The 21,977-nt window shown below is 55.5% G+C and overlaps 7 protein-coding genes across 7 annotated transcripts; 4 read left to right on the top strand and 3 right to left on the bottom strand.

Moving 5' to 3' along the window:
• Positions 1-964: 964 nt before the first annotated feature.
• VTJ04DRAFT_3125 (uncharacterized protein) lies at positions 965-1,894 on the top strand (the record flags this gene model as incomplete). Its single annotated transcript, XM_069360991.1, has 2 exons — positions 965-1,099; positions 1,166-1,894. 2 exons carry the CDS (start codon positions 965-967, stop codon positions 1,892-1,894), a joined length of 864 nt encoding a protein of 287 aa, XP_069221646.1.
• A 541-nt stretch (positions 1,895-2,435) lies between these two features.
• VTJ04DRAFT_3124 (uncharacterized protein) lies at positions 2,436-4,022 on the bottom strand (the record flags this gene model as incomplete). The annotated part of the gene is made up of 1 exon (XM_069360990.1): positions 2,436-4,022. The coding sequence occupies one exon, from the start codon at positions 4,020-4,022 to the stop codon at positions 2,436-2,438; it is 1,587 nt and encodes a 528-aa protein (XP_069221645.1).
• Positions 4,023-4,471: 449 nt separating this feature from the next.
• VTJ04DRAFT_3123 (uncharacterized protein) lies at positions 4,472-7,570 on the bottom strand (the record flags this gene model as incomplete). Its single annotated transcript, XM_069360989.1, has 1 exon — positions 4,472-7,570. One exon carries the CDS (start codon positions 7,568-7,570, stop codon positions 4,472-4,474), a length of 3,099 nt encoding a protein of 1,032 aa, XP_069221644.1.
• Positions 7,571-10,318: 2,748 nt separating this feature from the next.
• Positions 10,319-11,706, top strand: VTJ04DRAFT_3122 (uncharacterized protein; the record flags this gene model as incomplete). Its single annotated transcript, XM_069360988.1, has 3 exons — positions 10,319-10,637; positions 10,703-10,994; positions 11,043-11,706. 3 exons carry the CDS (start codon positions 10,319-10,321, stop codon positions 11,704-11,706), a joined length of 1,275 nt encoding a protein of 424 aa, XP_069221643.1.
• Positions 11,707-13,269: 1,563 nt separating this feature from the next.
• On the bottom strand, positions 13,270-18,451 carry VTJ04DRAFT_3121 (uncharacterized protein; the record flags this gene model as incomplete). Its single annotated transcript, XM_069360987.1, has 8 exons — positions 13,270-14,417; positions 14,509-14,603; positions 14,749-14,820; positions 14,869-15,505; positions 15,560-15,826; positions 15,885-15,920; positions 15,994-16,237; positions 16,298-18,451. The coding sequence occupies 8 exons, from the start codon at positions 18,449-18,451 to the stop codon at positions 13,270-13,272; spliced, it is 4,653 nt and encodes a 1,550-aa protein (XP_069221642.1).
• Positions 18,452-19,361: 910 nt separating this feature from the next.
• Positions 19,362-20,219, top strand: VTJ04DRAFT_3120 (uncharacterized protein; the record flags this gene model as incomplete). The annotated part of the gene is made up of 1 exon (XM_069360986.1): positions 19,362-20,219. One exon carries the CDS (start codon positions 19,362-19,364, stop codon positions 20,217-20,219), a length of 858 nt encoding a protein of 285 aa, XP_069221641.1.
• A 583-nt stretch (positions 20,220-20,802) lies between these two features.
• Positions 20,803-21,540, top strand: VTJ04DRAFT_3119 (uncharacterized protein; the record flags this gene model as incomplete). Its single annotated transcript, XM_069360984.1, has 1 exon — positions 20,803-21,540. The coding sequence occupies one exon, from the start codon at positions 20,803-20,805 to the stop codon at positions 21,538-21,540; it is 738 nt and encodes a 245-aa protein (XP_069221640.1).
• Between the last annotated feature and the right edge of the window lie 437 nt (positions 21,541-21,977).

The raw sequence follows: 21,977 nt of genomic DNA, 5'->3' as shown, positions 1-21,977 counted from the left end.
GTTTTGTATGGTTACGCGGGCATGTTTGTCAGAGTCTTGTTTGTTTCTGGTCATTCATCTTCGGTTATTGAGGGAAGGGAGGTCTCATCAGGGAAAGAAACATGCATTGGTTGGGGTGTTTTCGGGGCATTGAATTTCTACCGGGGCTTGCTTTTCGTCTTGTCTTTTCTCTTTTTTCACCTTCTGTCTCTGAGGCAGGCCGCCAGCCATGGGGATGGAGGAGGCGGAAGATCTCGGCCTGTCGGGCCATGTTTTCTTCGAGGGGAGAGGAGCCAGATGATGGACATGGCCAACGATGGAGACACTGCTTTGGCGGCCGGTGCATTGAGTTGGTTCTACAGGAGGGGCAAGGCAGAGGGCATGTCGCCAATTTGGCCGATGATTTGGGTCTGGGGTCCAACCAGGCCAGCCCTAACCTCCAGAATTGTTGCCTTGTTTTTGATACCTTTACTTCGGTTGAAGGGACCAGGTTTGGGTTGTTATCTACGGGTGATGGCGCTGGTTTCGGCTATGGAGTTACTGGGGGTTAAGGTAGGGAAAAAGGAGCAAAATAAAAGACCAAGCGTCAATTTATAAGACCTGTCAAACCCATCCCTCTTAGAGTTGGTGATATGTTGTTGTGGTGGTGACATTTGTCTTCCAGAGCAACGCTCCCAGAGGCTTGTAGTGCCGTATCCCAGCTCATCAGGTTCCTGCCTGTGCCAAGACCTTGAGTGGGTCCAGCTTGGTTGTGGCACGGCCGCGTTACGCCAGAGCTGCCTGGGAAGCTCTAACTCCAAGAGCAGCCGCACTCCAGCATCATCCACCACCACCACCACCCAACGGACGTCCCATCTCCGGCGATACCTCGATTTGGGACCTCTCGAAATTATACCCCACACCATTCGACCGCCGATTCCCATCCCTCCGACGCTATCGACTCTCTGTTTCACTTGAAGCATCGACACATCCCATCTCCAACAACATGGATGCCCTCGTCGCACGATACAGCCGCCCGGCGTACCAAGAGACTGAGGCCTTCTCGGAGGAGGAGCAGCAGGACCTTCTCGAGATGACCCCGAGCTTGTCTCTCAAGTTTGCCATGCCGCCAGTCGCCCATGTAAGCTTCATCCAATCCACCCCATAGACATGTTTATTCTTACTGAACCCCGCCCTTCCCTTCCAGCCTTCGGCCTGGCTCCGCGCCGCAACCGACGACCGCTCCAACCCGTCTTGCCCCATCAAGATCGCCCACGGCACGACAACCCTCGCCTTCCGCTTCCGCGAGGGCATCATCGTGGCCACCGACTCCCGCGCGACGGCGGGCAATTGGATTGCCTCGCAAACCGTGAAGAAGGTCATCGAGATCAACTCGGAGCTGCTCGGCACCATGGCCGGTGGCGCCGCCGACTGCCAGTACTGGCTGGCCTGGCTGGGCATGCAGTGCCGCCTGCACGAGCTGCGCCACAAGCGCCGCATCAGCGTCGCCGCCGCGTCCAAGATCCTGGCAAACCTCGTGTATGCTTACAAGGGCATGGGGCTGTCCATGGGGACCATGTGCGCGGGCGTGACCAAGGAGGAAGGGCCGGCGCTCTACTACATCGACTCGGACGGCACCCGGCTGGCGGGCGATCTGTTTTGCGTCGGGTCCGGCCAGACGTTTGCCTACGGCGTGCTCGACGCCGAGTACCGGTGGGATTTGTCCGTCGAGGAGGCGCTGGATCTGGGCAGCCGCAGCATCTTGGCCGCGACGCACAGGGATGCGTACTCAGGTGGCTTTATCAATCTGTATCACATCAAGACGGAGGGCCGGTGGGTTAAGCATGGGTTTACGGACACGAATCCCGTGTTTTGGAAGACCAAGCTGGAGAAGGGAGAGTTCAGCAACGTCACGAGCGACTTTTCGGAGGACTAAATGGCGAAGCTGGGGTTGGGGTTGGGGTTGGGGAGGAGGGCTTGCTCAATCAACGGGAAAGGGATATACGGTATTGCTTTTGGTTGGTAGGGCAGGGAAAGGTCCACTTGATAGATCACCCATGGTGAATGAACGACATTGGCGCGATGCGTTTCTTATTTTTCCATCTGCCTGTATGAATGACATGTGTTATGATGATTTATGCCGAGTATCATGAGCGATGATGGTCTAGTGGGTTAACAGGTCAACACTTTAGCACACTATGTGTCCCAGTGCCGCGGTCCAGAGAGCCGCGTAGGTCAGGCTCATGAGGTACAATTCTGCCACCAGATTGGGAGTTTGTTGTTGTTGCTGCTACACTATGGTACAAGTTTATACACGTACACCAAAAGTTGGAAGAGTCAGGGTATCGACCGCCTCTCCTTCTTCGACCTCCGAGCATCTTCTCCCCTCGATGAGCTTGACCTGTACTGATGAGTTCCCCGGCTATATGCTTCGATATACAGACGTCACCCCTACGAAAATTACTTCACGGGCTACTTCACCTATCCTCACTTGGAACTCCTTCTTCTTCTTCCTCCAACCCTTCTCCCAAAGGCCACTTCGCCCTCGGTAACGCATCCAGCGCCACCTTGGGGCCCCTCGTCTCCATCTCGCCCGACTCAAACATCTCCATCCCAGCCCACGCCACCATGGCCGCGTTATCCGTACACAGCTCTGCAGGCGGTGTCACCACCTCCATCCAGCCGTACCCCCTCGCCTGGAGCATCTCTTGGAAGACGTGCATCAAAAACTTGTTGGCCGCGACGCCTCCCGAGATGACCAGCGTTTGGGGGAGTTGGATGGCTTCCAACTCTTGGGAGGCGGGAAGGTCCGGGTACGGGCTAAGTTCTCCCCTTTTCATGGCTTGGAGGGCGAGAATGACGCGCCCGCAGAGGTGTTCGAAGGCGAGGCGCATGGTTTCACGCGCCAGCTCGCGGCGCTCGGGGAGGGTGAGCGGAGGGAGGTTGTGAAACGGCTCAGAACGGGTGGCGATGGCGCGGACGTCGCCGCCGAAGCCGGAGAAGTCGAACACGAGCGCGCGGGTGTTGTAGATTGGAGGTTTGAGGACCCAGGCGTGGGTTGGGGATTGGTAAGGTTGGATTTCCTGGGCGCGGGAGATGGGCGGGTGGTAGTCGTAGGGGTTTGAGTTATTATGGGATTGGGAGGAGGAAGAGGAGAGGTCTGGGAAGGCGAAACGTTCCAGTTCCCGGCCGTACATGACGCTGTCGGCCCGTTCGAGGACGTCCTCGGGTAGGATGGCGCGCGCGCACTTGTCGAGCATGTCGCCGATGGCGACGTTGCGTGCGTCGGCGAGGATGGTATGGGAGGAGACGGAGCGGGAGAGGACGAGCTGCGTGTGGCCTCCCGAGACGAGGAGGGTGAGGAAGGGAAAGGCTGGACGAGCGGCTGCTGTTGGGTCTTGTTGTTGAGGATCGTCCTCGTCCGGCCATGGCAGCCCCGTGGCATGTACCAGCCGCGGCGTCAGCGCATGAGCCTTCATGTGGTGGACAATCACCAGTGGCACCTGCCACGCCACAGCCAGGCCTTTGGCCGTGTTGAGCCCGACGGAGAGCGAGGACCGCATCCCCGGCCCGCCGGTGACGCTGACGAAGTCGGGCCTGCGGCGGAGGTCGTCCGGGCCGAGGGCGATGACGCCTCCAGCGGACGTTCCCTTGTTACCGTCAATCCTCGGGAGCGCTCTCAGGGCCTTGTCGACCAGCGACGCCAGCGTCGCCGTGTGGCCGACGGTTGCCCATCGGGGCTCGACGCCACGGAACCGGCGGAGATCGGAGGTGGCCTTGTCGTTGTGGAGCAGACGGGCAGCAGCGCCGCGTTTCTCGAGGATAGCGACGCATGTGTCGTCACATGAGGTCTCAATGGCGAGGGTCAGAAGGGAGCGGTGGGAAGAGCTCCTGGTGTCGTCCACGACGGCGGCAGTTCCATTGCCGGCCTCGGTGCTGACTGACCGGCGAAACACGGGGCTCCTGAGACACAATGGCCTGCCATACTGGATGGTGTGCTGCCGTTGGGCGAAAAGTGCCCCGAGCCGTCCGCAGGCAGTCAACGGTGGCCTCTGGCTGACCATAGCTGAGGTTTCCAGGCAGGGACGGTCAAATGGTGTAAGTGAGAGAGGGCCATCAAGGTTCACGGGAAATTTCAGGCCTTGTAGCAACTGCCGTCAGCTGCTGCCAACTGGCATCAACCTCACTTTGGACGACATCGAGTTCAACACCAACACCAACATCACGAGGTCACAAGCCGTTTTCATATTTTCAAGACGTACTATGTTTAGGTGTTGTTGAACTCTGACTTAATCCATGACTTTATTACTGGCTCCGATTTTCTATCTATATGACTCGGCGCCATCTTGAAGTCCATGCAATTTTCCATGCCCTTCCCATCTTTCCCATCGATGATGCGGATGCTGGATGATGATTGTCCGTGGTATCGTCCCTGCAAAATGCACGTTTTCAAATGCCATAAACATGAATCAAAACAAAAGAAAGAAATGGCAAATCAGGGTCCCGTCTGCATCTATCCCCTCCCATTCACCACCCCGACGAAGTTCTTGTACTCGCACTTGCACCCTCCTGTGCCACCATCCATCCCGCCCAAGCTCTCATCAAAAAAGTTCGCCGGATTGGCATGATCCCCTGTCGTATTCATGCGGTTCAGCAGAAACTTGGTGTCGCTGAGCACAATCCGCTGCCTCTCATCCACCGCGCGGGTAAACGCAAACTTCTTCCCGAACGGTCCGCCGTGGGTATCCAGCGTGATGGTGATCGGGTACGGGAACGTGCCCGGCTGGGTGTCGTCGCTGGTCCCGACGCGGCCGGTCAACAGCCTCGCCGTGCTGGGCCCGGTGCGATCGTTGCTCCCGTCAAGCGTACCCGTCGCGCGCGTCCAAATCTCTATCTTGTACCGCACAAACAGCCACGTCACCAGGAACCGCGCCTCGGAGCGCAGGCTGCCGCCATTAAGGTCCTCCTGCACCGGCTTCGCACCGGGGCCGTCGCCCGTGATGGACTCGATGCTGCGCACGTACGTCGTCTTGTTGTAGTAGCTGTAGAAGGCGAGGCGCTCGGTTGGGAGGCCCTTGTCGTAGAGGCGGAGGGGTTGCTGGGTCGGGAAGGGGAGGAGGACGGCCGGGGCGCCGCGACCGCTGCCGTCCGGGTCGAGATCGGGAGGCGGGGCGATGGCGCTGACGTTGAGGACGGGCGGGAGGGACTGCGACGAGTTTTGGCGCGGGACGAGGAGGCGGTTGAGGATCGGAGCGGCCCAGTCGGTGAGCGAGCGTTTCTTTTTCTCGGGACTGAGAAGGTCGGGACCGACAGTGTCGTTAACGGAGCGGAGGATGCTGATGAAGAATGGGGTGGGTTCACCGGCCTTGTCAGCAGAGACGACGCCGTCAGTGGTGTTGCCGAGGAAGAACATCTCGCGAAGGCTCGGAGGGGGAGGGTTGGGTTTGACGGTCGATGGGATCGTCGGCAAATCGCCGCTTGACAACCGCCACAGCTGTTTCGGATCGCTGTCGTACTGGATCTGGATGATGAACGGCGGCTGGTCGGGCCCGAAACCCGGTGTGGTTCCCGTCTCATGCTGTTCCTTTGGCAAAGCGCATGTCCACAACGTCGGCGGTTGGACGCAGGCCGTAACGGACTTGGAGTCGGGCGCAATAACGGTCGAGACGCCGGTGGGAACCGGAGGGAAGCCGGTGACGTTGACGAAGCGAGAGGGTTGCTCAGCCGGTGCGCTATTGGCGCGGCGAGTGAGCAGAATCCCGAGCGCCACACCGACACCGACAAGGACGAGAAGAATGGCGGCGCACACACCGAAGCAAATCCTCCGGCGTTTGCGACCTTCGCGACCAGGCCGGCCGAAGCAGGCGCCGAAGCCGCAGCGACTAGCGCGCCAGGCAACAAAGTCCTCCTTCTCGTGGCGGCGGCGGCGGCGTTCGGCATCTTGCCTGGGGCCATACCCCGTCACAGGCGTAAAGTGGTCTCCAGGAACGAACGAGCCGAGTGGCCGGTCGGGAAGCGGAGCGGGCGTGAGTGGAACATCGCTGAGATGGATTGCGCTTTGTGAAGTCATGGTGTTGGCGAGACCTGGCGAGCCTGGGTGCAGGTTTGCTAGTGGATGGTCTGGGGGGAACACGGCGCGGTAGTGGGGTTGCGATTGTTGAAGTCGGTGATTGTTGGAGGGAGGAGAGTAGGGTGGTGGTGTGCCTAGGTCAGGAGTGGCAGCGCGATCAGCGAAAATAGCGGCGGCAGCAGGAGGAGGAGGAGGAGGTGGTGGTGGTGGTGAAGGAGTAGAAGAATCCGCCGCGCTGTGTGGCTTCTCGGATTGTGGCATTGATTGTTGTGTGGGCTTTTCCTGGATTTTTGTTGGCGCTGACGAAGAAGAGGAAGAAGATGCAGGCGTTTCGGACGAAACCCTTTGAACCACAATCTCGGGTATCCGGCGATAAGGTTCTGCTTGTGACTGCTTCTTCGCGGCGACCTGCGCAGCGGTCGAAGACTCGGCCTCAGATTCCGACTCCAACTCGCGGATGGTTTGAGGAAAAGGGTTCTTTTTATCGACCTCTTTCCACCATGCCTGACTCATATTGGGAGATTGCTGGCTCGTTGCACTTTGTGGCGTAGGAGCTTCAAAAGGTGAAGTCACCTGGTCCCACCAACCTTGAGACCGAGAGCTGACCATGGTGGCCGTTCGTTGGGTTCCTTTGTTGACTCGAAGTGATCGCCGCGTGGCCACTGGGCTACCATCTTCTTCAAAGAGAGTGACCGGTGTGGACATGTCATCGTCTTCATCGACATAGATGGGAGTTACCGCGCTTTCGGGTTCCTTTTTTACGTCCGCTACCCGGTACTGTTGGGGGATTGATGGGACTGCTGGTACAATCCTGCTGTCCAAAGCGGACTCGGGGGACATGGCATCCTCAGTATCAGGAGACCAGGCCGAGACAGGCTGACCTGGTGAAGTAACAGGTGCTGGTGCCGGTGTTGGCGCTGGCCTCCTGGAGTACACTGAAAAATCGACGGCGGGAGTCTCGACGACGGCAGTCGATGGGGTGATTACCACATCAGAGTCGGCGGGCATTTCAAACCCAATGACAATCGGCCGGGCGCTCGGCGACAAGTCGGGAGGTTGCGCGGCTTCGGAGGCCAACTGCTCAACGCGCGTCTTCTTGGATGGGCGATTGCGGATCCAAGCGAGGGTGCCGATAGATTCGTCGGATGGTGAGCCCTCGAGAGCCCTCAGAGCCGCAAGGTCGACAAACTTGCCAGTACGAGTCTGGCGCCTTTCGGACATTCGCCTCTGCCGTTTTTGTTGCTCCCAGAGCTTGTCCAAATCGGTGACCACCTTGATACCGAGCAGTTCATTCCGGGCCTTTTGCCTCTGGCGCGACTTCATCCTCTGTAATTTGCTCAAGGTCGACAGTGATGTCCTCTGGGATAGTGAGAGCCTCGACTGTCCCGCAGCCGGGGCCACCGCAGCAACATTATTCTGGGAGTCCTGTTGGGCTGTCTCGGGCGTCTCAACTTCATCATCGGTCCAGTCTTCCCACTCCTCCTTGGTGTTCGCTGATAAGTTGCTGCCAATGGCAGCCGGGAGTGGCCTTGTGTTGTTCATTGCTCTAATGTAGATCCGATTAGGTTGGTATTGTATTGTTGGTTCTTTGGAGTTGTTTGTTGATTGTAAATCTGAGAGTTGAAGTTGGGACTCGAGGGAGAAATCGACGGCAAGGTGGTCGAACGAACGAACAATAGGCAGCGCAGCCACGTGAACAAGTCTTCGGGAACAGAGCAGAGATCGTGATGTCAAAACAAAGAACCAATTAGGGGACTATGGAGTGTGTCCAGAATAAAGTCACCTAGGTCTGGCGTGTCACGAGAGGTTCAAAGGCGCGAGCCAGCCCAGACAATAGGGACGGAGGTGAGGAACAAAGATCAAAGAAAGGTGCAGGTTAAGAATAGCCAACTAGGACTAAAACAAAGAGAAGAAGGAGAAAAGAAGAAGCATGACTCCAAACCATCCACGTGTCGCGCATTCTCGTGCCCCTCCATCCTCCCCGGGCCTCGTCTCTCCGGACGCACTCACTTATCGGCTCAATCCATCGCTCCCCTCTGTCGTCTCCATGATCATTCCTGCCGCAGCCGCCAGCCGCCGCGTCGCCAATGAATGGGCGGGACAAGGCTGGTTGGATGGCAAGCTAGCGGGAGCCCATGTCTAGGGCGAGCAGTTTGTCAAGACGAGGGCTCTCTATGGCTGAACTGCCGTCCAGTGGCCATGTCTCGCGATGTTTGGGCGTTGGAATAAGCGCTGTGTGGACGCCGCGAGCCGCCGGCCAAGCCTTGGGTCGTGCTGTGATTGGTCGCTGGTTCCGAGTGGCCCGATGCTGCGGCCGCCAATCAGAGACAAGGGGACCTTTCGTGCTTCAACTTGAGTTGATGTGTTGCGGAGCTGGGAGCAGTGGCAGAGGCATGAGGTCGAGTTTGTATGGACTGCAGCTGCATCACGTACAGTAGGAGTCAAATACCTACTTAATGAGGTCGAAGCTGAAATATTCCTTCATGTCCTGAGTCGGAGTCGTGTGTTTGTTGTCAATGTCTTGCTATATCCACCGTCGCCGATCCCGTTGCCAAGACCGTTGGATGGATGGCAGCAAGCCGGGACCCACCACAGCGGCTCCCGCCCTGCGGGAGCAACCCAGGGAAGATAGAGTGGTCGAGCCGCCTGAGATTGATCCATGAGAGGAACCCGGAGGTGCACTTGCGTTCAAGGTGTTTGGAAACAATGTGAACCGAATGCTCTTGGTTCCTGGGAGAAAGTGGTGACACTCCTTCAAGGATTCTCATCATCTTCAGCAACTGGGAGCATGTAAGACTAAGTACCTGATGTACAGCACGTGCCACGGAGGTCATTCTGCGGACACAGTCAAGACGTGAGGCGATGGAAGTTGCAGAGTGCAGGCCTCCCGTCCTTGCATACCTACTGTGTAAGCCATAGTACTACTAGTAGCAGACCTGAGTCAATTAGGTCAATACTCGTACCTTTGCCATCGGGACGGGATGCTATGTGATAGGTAAGATTCTTCTTTGGGCCTGTCATGCAGCTCCACTGGTTTCCTTGATCCCAAAAACCACCTCCACAGAAAGCTGGCCCCCGATCGGGGTCGCCTTGGTTGCTCTCCAGCTGCAGCCTCCGCGGCACAGCTGAGAATGCCGTTCCACGCTGTTGGAGCTGCCTGTGCCCAGAGGCCGCAGCCAGCCGTTGGGGTCCACCACAAAGCCAAAGCTTGGCTAGGCGAACCCGGGGAACCTGGAACCCTGGACTTGCCCCTTCCAGACGTGTTCCAGACATGAGGACCAGGGGCTCCCTAACCTGGAAGCAAACCTCCAATCAACAGGTGGCACCTTGATGTCCACCCGTGGACCTCCATTGTCGGGTCTCAATCGTGATGCGACTGACACTTCTCCAAAATCCATTGTGCTTTCCCTGATGGCTAGGAACCCGACTTTTATCTCCCCGATTGTCATTCCCACTTGTCCGCCAATTCAATTGTCAATTTTGTGTCCCCCGAGTCTGTCGCCAACATCTGTCGTTCTCCATCCCGACTTTTCGGCCTCCGACCTCATCTCAAGTTCCACATCTCAAACAGTCCCATCCTGCGACGACAACGACCGATGCCACGGCGCTCCAGGTGACGCGGCTTGAATCAACCCATCTTACACTTCCCCTTCATCCCATCTGACGCCAACACCCCGTGACACGCCTGGCCTGCCCCCGGTCCCCATCTTCAACCTTTCTCCCGACTCTCCCTCCATTGTGCGCTTGGCTTCCTGCGCGGCGTCACAGCCACAAGGAAGCCACCAACCTACAAACTGGCGTTCTTCAAGTTTGGAAGTGCGACGTCGTCCTTCAGCGACCGTCCCGCACGAAACAATCACCGTCGCCGTTCTTCTGCGACTGCTCCCCCGCCCTCCTTCCGATTGGGCGATAGCCAGTATCTTGGAGTGCACCCGCTTCATCAGCCTCTCGGGCCCCTCTCACCCATTCCAGGTACGCTTACACAGCACGCGCCTCCGTCTCATCCCGGAGTCTCTTGCCCTCCCTCTTTCCGTCCCACGTATTCCGGGTATCTGCAGCTTCCCGCGCCCCGACCTGCCTGCCGTGTACCACCCGGCTCAGGACTTTTTGATCTCGTGTTGCTAACACATAGGCCTTCATTTGCTCTCCTCCGTCTTAGGTACCCCGAACACTCCCATGTCTTTATCCCGAAGTCCATCTCCCATTCCCGGCGGCGGCTGGTCCAGCCCAGGTCTCGACATGACCGACGGACGATCGAGCCCTTCGAGATCCTTCAGCGGAACACCAGTCATGTGGCAGTTATCAAGGTCAGGTCGGAATGGTGGAGGATATGGTGGCGGCAATGGCAACGGGTACCCGTCGTTCTCGACAAGGACACAAAGCTTCCTCGGACGCCACATGCGCCGTCTATCCAACAGCCTTCCGCGTTTTAACTCCAGCCCGTACTATGCTGACAAGGAGAAACTCGGTCGAGGGAGGTGGTCGGCTCAAAATGCCACCCTCTTGGGGAGGATACGCGGCATCTTAGGCCGCATGGGGAGGAAACTGAAGATGCAACTGCTATTCCTGCTGTTGTTCTCAGTTTTCCTCCTCGTCTTCTTCAACAGCCGTAAGTACCCTTCTTTTCATCACCCTCTGGATTTGATGGGTTCATCGCTCTAACGCCAGTGACAGCATTCCTGTACAGGTGGCGGCGCTCAACATGGTTTGGCAGCGGCGGTGAAAAGTTCGTCATAGTATTGGGAGCCAATGTGGGTGGAGGCGTTATGGACTGGAAGGGGGCAAGGGAATGGGCTATTGAACGCAATTCGGTGCGAAACAAAAAGGAGTATGCTCGCCGTTGGGGCTATGACCTCGAGATTGTGGACATGAGGACCAAGAAGCGCTATGCCCACGAGTGGCGCGAAGGCTGGGAGCGGGTCGACTTCATGCGGAACACCATGAAGAAGTATCCCAAGGCTGAGTGGTAAGACTCTCCTCGCTTTTTTGATACCAGCTCTCTAACATCTCTTAGGTTCTGGTGGCTCGATCTTAATACCTTCATCATGGAGCCCAGTGTCTCCCTGCAGCTCCACATTTTCAACGACCTCGCTTCCCACGTCTACCGCGACATCAATGAGTACAATCCGCTCAACATCTCTCATCCCTTCACCGACTCGTACCTCGACGAAGAGTCGCGCAGCCCTGTGGGTGACGGAAAGCCTGAATCTATCCACCTCCTGCTCTCTCAAGACTGCTCCGGTTTCAACTTGGGCTCGTTCTTCCTCCGTCGCAGCGAGTGGACCGATCGTCTGCTCGACATCTGGTGGGACCCGGTAGCCTACGAGCAAAGGCACATGGAGTGGCCGCACAAGGAACAAGACTCCCTAGAAGAGTTGTATGCGGCGCATCCGTGGATCAGAAAGCATACGGCTTTTTTGCCGCAGCGCATGATCAACTCGTTTCCTGAGGGGGCGTGTGCGGAGAACGGCCGCGATGCGAGGTTTCACTACGATGAGAAGGATCGGGACTTCTTGGTGAACATGGCCGGGTGTGAGTGGGGCAGGGATTGCTGGGGAGAGATGCATGATTTCATGGAGCTGAGCCGACGGTTGAATAGGGGTTGGTGGGAGAGGTTTAAAGAGGATGTGTTGAGCGGGTGGTGGCAGAGGACGAAAGGCATGGAAGAAAAGGTGTAACGAAAAGGACCTGGAGAAGCGGGTGTCGGAGTGTTTGCGACTCCTAGGGACACTGGGAAAGGGGCCTGTTTCGCGTTCCACGCTGGGCTTGTGGATTTTATGTACACGCGATATGCATGGACTTGGGGTTATCGGTATAGATGTGTAACTTCTGCATTTCGAATCCTTAGAGGGGCTCTCAGGATCTCATATACGACATGATGAAGTAATGAATGGGCGGGCCGGCATGGGCAGGTACATAGAGGCGTACAAAATATCAAAATGGAGCATTTGTGGTTGAATGCCCTAAGTTCCAAGTCTAGTTCAGTTGAACGAGTCTTCCCATACCCTGTCCAAGACATTGTATTCTTGTTCAGTCGAAGGATGCGGGCAAGAGGCTTCTCGTAGGCCTCGTCAGGTTCCTTCATGACAACCGGGCTGGCCACAATCTTCTGCTCTCAGAATTAGTATAATACAGCTGTTTGGGTACCCAGGAATTATGCTCACTTCGTGGTGCCCCCCCGCCTTGCAATAGCTCCAGCTCCTCGATGGTTCCAAAGTCTCGCCCTTGTTGATCACACCCTCTAACTCGGACTACACAGAGAGTGATTCCCAGTTTTCCAATTGATGTACTCGTTTGGCACCCCAACGTACATTGTAGTCAAGCGTTGTTTCACCACGGATGCTCGTGCCGCCATGGCGATCACATCGTAGACAGCAGGGCAAAACTCTGGGTCTAGAACAGAAAACGAAGGTTACTTGCTATCAGTGCAACTGGAGGAAATATTACCTATGGGTGGAGGGGGGTGGAGTTACGGAGGTGCCTTCCAGTTCCTCTGCTGGAATGGGAACGGCTTCATTTAAGTGTGAAAGTGGACTCAATTTGTGGTGTTCGTTTCAAGTATCGTTTCCACCGACTTTTCTTGCACCTTTTATCTGTTTTTTGTGCCTCCGAAGTGACGGGAATCTCAGGTTTTCCGAAGGGAAAAAACAGAAAAGAAAAAGGAGAAAAGGAAAAAGGAAAGGAGAAGACAAAGAAAAAAAGAAGAAAGAGAAAGAAGACAAAACGAAAAATAAAAAAAAAAAGAAAGAAAGAAAGAAAAGAAAAAAGAAAATAAGGAAGAAAAAAAGAAAATAATAATAAAAAAAGAGGAAATGAGAAATAAGAAAAGTGAAAGTTAAGAGAGTGTTGTTAGGCGTTAGTTTTGTTTCGTTTCTGGAGGTAGTCTCGAGCTAGAAGTTTGTTGCTGAATGTCCTTGTATCTTCAACAACTGTCTGGGAGTGCCAGGTCCAAAAGCGCTCTACACAATTAACAATGTCTTGATCTCCCGTAATACATGCAAGGACAATGGATCCACACTCAGAACTTGAAACTAAGGGTCTGCTTGGTCACAATGAAACACAACAACCTTTGACTGGCTTGCAACATCGTTCACCTACCTGCAGCTTGCTACAACCCAAACTGGTCCTCACATCCAAATCGAGGAAGAACATCTAACATACATCTTGCCATGTTCAGTCTCATCCTGCCGTCGCCGCCCCTTTCTTGGTTTACCAACGTCCAGACTCACATGTTGCACATGTTACGGTGTCGTAGTCGCTGTGCTGGTCGCCGTCGGTATAGGGAGCCGGTAATTGTACGGAGGTGGCGTGGGGGTCGGGAACCCGTAGTATGGGTCGAACGTCAGGAGCGCAAACCCAGGGTCAAGGGGGGCGTAATCGCTTGGCCAACAGCCGTTGTCATTGAGGCCGTCATTGGTCAGTGATTTAATGAGCGTGTGCTCCCAGCTTGTGATCGTGAACACAGGATGGACGTCGACGATGATCATGGCCTCAATTGTGGTCACGGTGCCCCTTGGCACTATTTTCGTGGAGACACCGTTCACGACTCTCGAGATTAATTCGTGGTTGGGCATGTTGTTGAAATGGGGCAGGAAACACATCCCCTTCCACATGCTTCCCGCACCCGAATTCTCGCCGCCAGGCAGATAGCGGATCGCTTGTCCGGTCCAATCAATACCGCCTTTGATCATCGCTGTGTGACTTTTGTCCAGCAGATACACAGGGGGGTATTCGTCCCTAGCGCAGTCTTTGGTGTATGGGCGATGTTCCGGGCTCTGCCACCCCTTGCCGCTATGTTGGCTGAACCAAACTCTTGTTGCCCTCCCACCACTCCCGCGATCTTTGCTAGTCGTCATTGCTACCGCCGGACATGGAAGCTCAGCCCAATCCGGGTGTCTCGAGATTGCCGAGCTGTAGTGATAGCATGCCTGAGACCACCTCTCCAAGCACACCCTCCTGACGTAGGATGTTGTCGCGGTGGCTGCCGGAGTAACGGAGGTGGCGACGTAGACAGTCGTTATGGTCTGGGATTTTGAGTTGCATGTTATGACAGAGACAATGTTCTTCTGGCTACTGTGTCTTGTCGTCGTCGGTAGGCACGCCGACGATGTTCTGGTGGGTGATGGTCGGGACACGGATCTGGCACTTCCGGTCGGGTTGCCGTCGTCACCCTTCCTCCCCGAGCCTTTTCCTAGATTCTTTGGCGGCTTAAAGGAGCTCGAACCCCCAAAATCGCCAATCGATGTCAGAATGTCGAACACATCTCTGACGTCCTGCGGCACAAGGGTGCTTCCGCCACACGGCAGCAGCCACCATTCGAAGGCTCCTGCAGGGTCCTCTTCCTCATCATAGAGGTATGAAGCCATTTGAGCAGCCGAGAGAAGCATATCTAATAGCCGGGGTTAGCATTAGCATACATGAGGAATTGGCCCTTTGGGTTCAGGGGTCCATGGATATTGCAAAGTGTGATGATCACCTACCCGAGCCGGCGTCAATTGCTCTGCCAGCACCACCAGTAAAGAAATTCAAGCCAAGCTTGAGGATTGAACGGAAGGATGACATCAAAATACCGCAACTCGAATGTTGTCAGTACGATGGTTGCTAAAATATATATAGGTATATATGTATATCTTGCTGTTGTTGTTGTTGTTGTTGTTGTTGTTGTTGTTTTGGGGGGGAGGAGGGGAAAGGGGGGCGGCTTGCTCAGTGTCAACACGTACCCTATCTGACCAATAGCAGGCAGTGCTTCAAGAATCATGTTGGCAAACTCGTTCGCAAGCCAGTTGTCACAACTGCAATTGCCCATGATATATCTCACCCCAGTGATATCCTGAACATACCAAGGGTCTGGGTCATCGAGCGGGTAGATACCGACGCAGCCGTAGTTGGTCGTCCTGCCCTCTCTTTCGGCCTGCTCGAGGACGTCTCGGCAGACATTTCGACACTGTATCTCCCAGGCTTCTCTGTACTTGGGGTCATCCGAGATGGTGCACTGGTTTTTGAACTGTTCTTTGAAGTCGGGCAAACGTTCCTTCGGAATGTCCTGCACAGTCTCGATTTGTGGGCGGGTCGTGCAAACAGAGCCGGGACAATAGCCGTACTTGCAGGCAAAGCGACAGAGCTGGGTCAGTGTGATGTCGTCCTCGTCACGGGCGATGATGTCGCTGATGTTGACCGACTTCTCCGGTGGGAGAGGGTTCAACTCGCCGACCTCCGTGCATTCGCACAGGAGCTCCGGGCAGAAGCCCAGTCGACATGAAAAAACGCAAAGATCGTCAGAGTTCAAGGTGAGATCATCTCCATGGATACAACCCTCGCCATTCTCATCGACGGGCCTCGTGGCAGTCGCGTTCATATCGTCTTCGCCAAAGCGCTGGAGGTCTACAGCCCAGTCCACGGTACCCGCAAAATGCAAATCCTGCCACTCTTCTCGGCGCGTTTCCTTGATCCCAGGCGACATGAAACTGATATAGTCCCCTGACGTCCGATGTCAATAATACATTAAAAGACCAGAGACAGGGAAGGACGAACCGTTGTACAACATGATGTCACTGTCAGAGGAATCATCATAAAACAATTCCGCAAAGCTGCCGTTGTACTTGAGAATTTCGTAGACCTCGGCCATCGAAATGTATCCAGCCGTATTGGTACATCTCCCTGGCGTTGCGTCGGACTCCATCCTGGTGCCAGTGAAGTCGCACATCGGACCCCAGCACTCGGGATCAGCCATGTGAAACGAGCGACCGTAACTGGCCTCGCCGACAAAGACCTTCCTGTTCGGTACACCAGCTTTGGTAACTGAGACGCCAGTTAGCATCATGGATGATCAAAAGGTCGAGGAATAGGGGTCACAAACTGATGGACAATGCGGTCCGCGTCTCCGTCAAGTTGACTGTTTTCATGTCGTCAGCTGATGCTCCCATGTCTTCAAGACCTCCAGAGTTACAGAGGTATAGGGGACCCACCATGACTCCTGATGCACTTCCCAGAGGGACATGAGTCGAAGGCGTTGACGTTGCCATAGTCCCACTGCCCATGCAAGTCGTACGTCATGTAGACGATGTAATCGATCTCGTCCGCGATTTCAGCAATGAGGTAGGCCTTCAGGTACCAGTACGAGGCTGGGGCACAGATTGACACCGATTTGGTCGAGCCAACTCTTGACTTCAACAGCGTGAGGAAGTCTTTGTAGTTGGCGCCGTCGGTCTCCTGGCCAATGGGTTGGCCATTGACATAGATGTCAGGTGCCTAGAGGTCATAAGGGTTTACGGGTGAGCGAGATGAAGCGGCCATGCGGCGGGAAGTCAGGAATCTTATACCAGGGTACTCCCAGTCAATGTCAACACCATCGAGACCCTCATCCTCGAGGAACTCGGCGATGTTCTGCGTGAAATCGTCCGCGTGGTCGATAATTGCCTGGCGGAGAATGTTGTAGGTCGCCGGCTCCGTTGAGTAGGCCCAGCCGCCAAACGCGATGATTTTCTTTACGCCCGTCAGAGCCTTGAAATCCTCCCACTGGCCGTACGGATCGTTGATGACCACATGCCAGCCATTAGGGTCGATCTCGGCAAAAGCCCAGTGAAGGTGTGTGTAAGCTCCGCCAGGGTTGGCATACTTAGCGCTCATCCAAAGGCATGGGCGACCAAAGTTGTACGACTGGTAGTAGCCGACCCTCTGGAAGGACGCAGGAGCTGGACCGTTGACCTTGATGTCCGTGCCGCAGTTTGAAACGCAAGTGCTCATGTATCCAGGCAGCTTGCTTCCCGGGCCGCCCCCTTCTGGCGCGTGAATCTCGCAGTGGGCTGGAAAGGGACCGCAGAAACCCCAGTTACTGCAGCAGGCGTTGAGGGGGCATGGATTCAGGTCGGCGAGCGAAATGCTCCGGTTGCTCGGGAGCTCAGTGCCCGGAACCAACGGACCGCACTGGGCATCGATCTGAGGGGGCGGCAACGGGGCGTAGCCGGGACTGATGCACATGTTGTAGCCAAGGAGCATTCCGCTGCAGTTGGTCCAGGCCCATGTCTTGCCGGCGTTCCAGTCCTCCAAATCCTCGACGGTGACGTGGTACCTCCTGGCCAACTCGGCACACGTGTCGCCGTTCTGGATGAGGTGGGTGGCACAGGTGCCGTCCGGTTGGGGCTCCGGCGGCGGTGGCGTGTAGGGCGTGCCTGAGGAGCAACAAACATAGTCGTCAGGTAGGATGTTCGAACAGAGGTTGGGATCAGGGTTGTTGTCGTAGAAGTCGTTGAGAGAGATGCCACACCTGACGGAAAGATCCCAGCAGCCTTCGCCCGGCTGGACTTGGATATACTGGCAGGTGCCGTTCGGAAAGGGTTGTGGTCCTGACGGTGTGTGCGGGTCTCCTTCTGAGCAGCACACATAGTCATCGACTGCCAATGTGGAACAGAGGTCGGGATCCGGGTTGTAAGTGTAGAAGTCGTTCAGCGAGATGCCGCAACGATCAGCCAAGGCCCAACAGCCATCCCCTGGTTGGACTTGGATATAATCGCAGGTGTCCCGCTTGCGAAGGGGGCTGCTGGAGTGAAGGACATCAATCTCAAAGATCTTCAGCCCGTCGATTGCATTGGTGGCCTGGAGTTCAGTCCCATCCACGGCGACGCAGTCGCCCTGACTCCACCCCAGTGCCGTTCGTTGGAGTCCAGCAAGGTCAGCCGTCGTGTCAATGGCAATACCGATGCTGCGGTCCCGCTGCCGCTCGCTGCTGCAGAGCTGAGCGACAGTGAGGTTGGAGAGGAAGGCGGTATTGTCCTGGAGGTGGTTGGCCAAGATGTCGAGAGCTGACACAATGCTGGGCTTTCCAAGAGCAGCGCCAATGTAGGCAGCCCCCACTGTCCCATTATGCCAGGCAAAGACAAAGTTCTCATCGCAGTTGTTAGGGTCATCGAAGAAGGCCTTGATACCCTCCAGGAGACCGGCCGCAACGCTAACCTCTACGCCGGAGTTGTCGCCAGTGGAAATGGCCACATGCAGGTCGCCATCGCTCTCTGCCGTCGCAAGGACACAAGAAGCAGCGGAGTCCAGTTTGGGGTCGAACAGAGCTTCAGACTTCTTGGGGTTTTCCACCTCGACCAAGCCAGCTTCAGGAACGTCCCCCGACACCGATGGCGATGTCAGAGTGCAAACACGGATGAGGACGGTGGTGGCCGGGTCATCCAGCAATTGCGTGGTCGAGAATTGGAGCAACATGGGCTTGTTGCAGCGCTCGAGGCGGCTGACCGAGAAGTATCGAGTCCATGTGTGAATGTTGTCGTACTCCACACATGGCAACGGGCAGTCGAACAGCTCTGGATCATTGCGTGATAAGGCGGGATTGGGAATGGTATTGTCAAGAGAGAGGACTGAGTCCACAAAGTTGACACACAAGGCGAGGGCCGCTGTCCCAGTCTTCGCTCTAGACCACATCTTTCGATTACAATGAACGAGGCAAACAAATGAAGAGAGATGTGTTTCTGGTGAGACATCACGACCACGAAGTTTGGCACTGGGTTGAGGCCTTCATATGAGCTTACCCCTGAGACATCCCGCCCCCAAGACAGAGTCATCCACCAAGCCAAAAACACATGTCTTCGCAGTCCCGTGAGGGCACTGCTCGTAGTGCCCCTCCATCAAGCAACCAGGTAATTACATAGTTTAAGCGGTTCCGAATGCGAATGGTGTATATACCCCCTAATTTCGCCACAATCCCAACCCCACAACAGCTGAGCGAACAGTGGTTTGGGCTCATGGAACCACAGCTCTTACCACCCGAAGGCTCTGGGATCAGATCACGTCCGCGTCCTGACCGGAATCACGCTTCGCAGGACCAATCCCGATCCATTCACAGGAGCTAACACAGGGCCAAGGAAACGTTCCCCCTCTCGTCCCAGGGGCATGGTGTTGCAGTTGACCCCGACATCACACCCCGTGATAACAGAGACACATATACTTTACAGTATGTGATGTATAGGTATACATGTGCTCTATGCTCCTGGAACCTCAGTTGGTGATGTTGGTACATACAGCGTTGCATTGTGATCTTCATTATTGGCACTATTGCTCCGTAGAGGCTGGCTTAATACTCGGCGGTTGCCTTTGCCACGTGCAGCGCGGACCTATCCGTCGACCTATTTGTACCTGACCTACCGTAAAACATGTCCTCATTGGTGCTAGTTAGCTAGGTGGGGAAAGAACGGATGTGACATCCAAGTTCCGCGACCGGCGCTAGTGATACCTAAAACCGACGACCTTCGGCGTCCCGCTGTCCCCCGCCTCCCCGCCCAAGCATCCTTCAATAACACCTTTTTTCACCGTCGCAAGTCTTCATCAACAACAAATGCCGCGTCTGAGCGAGGTCAGCTACTCCCTTGAGGAGACGGTTGCTGCCATCCGCGATTATTTTGAGTTCTTGACTAGGGTGTACCTGGACGAGTCCTACGTTCACCTCCCTCCCGAGGGCGGGTGGCCCGAAATCACCCCCGAGCGGCTTCGAGGCTTGGGCAAAACCGACGACGTCGTTCAGCTTCTGCGTCACATGCCATACATCCAAGATGACGAGAACACCGGATCAAGGATTTATGCCGGACCCTGTATGTGCGAGTTCTACAAATGGCCAGTATTGATTCGCAACTGCGAACGCAGCACCAATATCTCGAAGGACTTCGAGGACATGAGGATTTTGACGGAGCCGTATGGGGATTGGGACAAGGGATTGGTTCCACCGCACATGGTAGGACTCATCACAATAGAGACATACTTCGAGAGATTCCTCCTCGACACGAAACATGGTGTCATCTACTGGTTCGATTGCCCTGGTAAAATCCTCGACTCTCCGACACGGGAGCCTATCCTCGACGACTTGTCCGACCCAGACTGCTCTGAAGAGGAGACCCCGAAAGAGGTCCCTGAGTGGCGGACATCCCCAGCTTGGTCAGTCAGGGATTTTTTTGAGCTTCTCAAGGACTGCTTCAGGGAGCTGCGGACGATCCCTTTGAGCTACTCCGAGGTGTTCGACCTGAACACTTTCGCCTACGATAGCGAGACTCTCGAGGCCCTTTCCCTGGTTCGGGACGTCTTCCGCGAACATGGCTGGCCTGACCTGGACCGTTACCGGAAAGAAGACTGCTTGCGAGCGGCGCGAAGAGTTATGGAGGAGAAACTCCCTAACGAGGGGTTCGATTGGCAGGATGGGTGAGGGTTGTTGAGACATTGCGTGGCGACGCAACATGCCAGAGGGGACTTGGCGTAGATTATCAGTGCGCGGTGGGGTGTGGGCGTCGCCATCCCGTCGGCCGAAGTTCCCTTCCAGGGTGAGGGGCACTCGCCACGCCATACTCGTCATGATCTGAGAGCAGGCAAGGTACCTTAACTACTGTGCTGTATGTACCTAGGCAGTAACTCCGTACTCAGCTATAGTACGCAGAATTCACACTGTCTCGATTTTACTTAGTTCTGCGGAATCCAACCTGCATCCATGCATCCATGGATCGCCAGGCACCGCGAGGTTTTCCGGATGTACCATGTGATGAACTCAGGGGTCAGTGGAGACATTCGACCAACAACCAACCTTGACCTGACATGGGCCGCGCAGGGCAATGAATGTCTAGTTTTAAGGAACTTCAGCAGCCCGCCATGGACGGTCTGGTTGATGTAAGGTCAGAGCTATGTACATCCCTTGGCCTGCTGACGGAGAGAACTCAAACACTCCAGCCCTCCGCCGTTCTCGATTTGCTATCACATATCTCAGCACTGTCATTGTCTGAATATAACAAAACATCATGAAAACATCTCTCCTCCCCGGCGTAATCGCCGCCTTTGTAGCGTCCGTTACCGCCCTCGTCCCGATCTCGGCTGATCAGGCTCAAGCGCACCCCATCGTCGCTCCCACTACATACCCAAGCATTACCTACGAAGATCCGTGGAATTGCCATACCATTGATGCGCAGGACATCTTCTTTTCCAGCGCACCGCGCCCAACTGGCAGCCTCCGAACAGCCATCAATTCATTTGCCTCGGTCCTGCGGGAGACATGCGTGACATCTGGAACCATGTCTTTACCCTGCGCGTATCCAGACAAGTCACTCTGGTGCGGAATCACCACGGCCCTTCCAACAGAGCTGCTATCGGAATACTCCGAGTATGCCAGCAGTGCCTCATCGTGGTGGTCGGTGCAGAGCTCTAGCGCACTGAGCGTTGCCGATATGTGCCACTTGATGTGGTTTTATATCGCAAACCTGGGTGTGCCTGATGGCGCCATCATGCTCAACCAGACCCTGATTCATGGCGAGTGCTATGCTGAAGCACAAGCCAGTCAAGAGCCAGAGAGCACAACACCCACCACTACCGAGCCCACTCCGGGTCAAACGGAGAGCGCCACCACTCCAACGCCAACTTCGACATCCAACGATCCTGAAGAGACAGGGAAGCCTGAAGAGTCGGAACCTGAGGAACCAGAAGAGCCGGAAGAGCCGGCGGAGTCGGAGCCCGAGGAGTCAGAACCCGAGCCTGAGCCTTGAGAGTGAGTCGGGGCCGAGTGTGGGTGGAATTGGAAAGCGGTTGTCTTCATTGTTGGGGCTAGCGCATCGATTTGATGATGGTCAGAAGACCCGAGAACCACACCGGGGAGAGGAGAGTCGTTTAGCAGCGAAGTCGAAGCCTTTGCTCTTGGTTTTTAGCGTGCCGGCATTGGATAAATCGACGGAGGATTTGAGGGCTTCTATACGTGTTAGACAGTCCTATAGCTCAGGTCGTGGGTGAGAACAATCCGTGTCTTGCCTGTAAAATATGAGACTTTACCATGGGTTCGGTTGATGATCCTCACATGTACCGTGGGTTCCAGGGTCTACGTCATGCATTTTCCCTTTCCTTCTACCATTAATGATCTTTTATTTCTATCCTTTTAATCCATTTTTTTACCTTTCCTGCTTTCCTTTTTAAGTTTTCTTTTTCTTTT

The sequence above is a fragment of the Mycothermus thermophilus genome, assembly GCF_041956435.1.
Source record: "Mycothermus thermophilus strain CBS 625.91 unplaced genomic scaffold VTJ04scaffold_2, whole genome shotgun sequence".
NCBI classification, from domain to species: domain Eukaryota; kingdom Fungi; phylum Ascomycota; class Sordariomycetes; order Sordariales; family Chaetomiaceae; genus Mycothermus; species Mycothermus thermophilus.
Note: the sequence above shows the minus strand (reverse complement) of the source record. Positions and strands in the feature narration are given on the sequence as shown.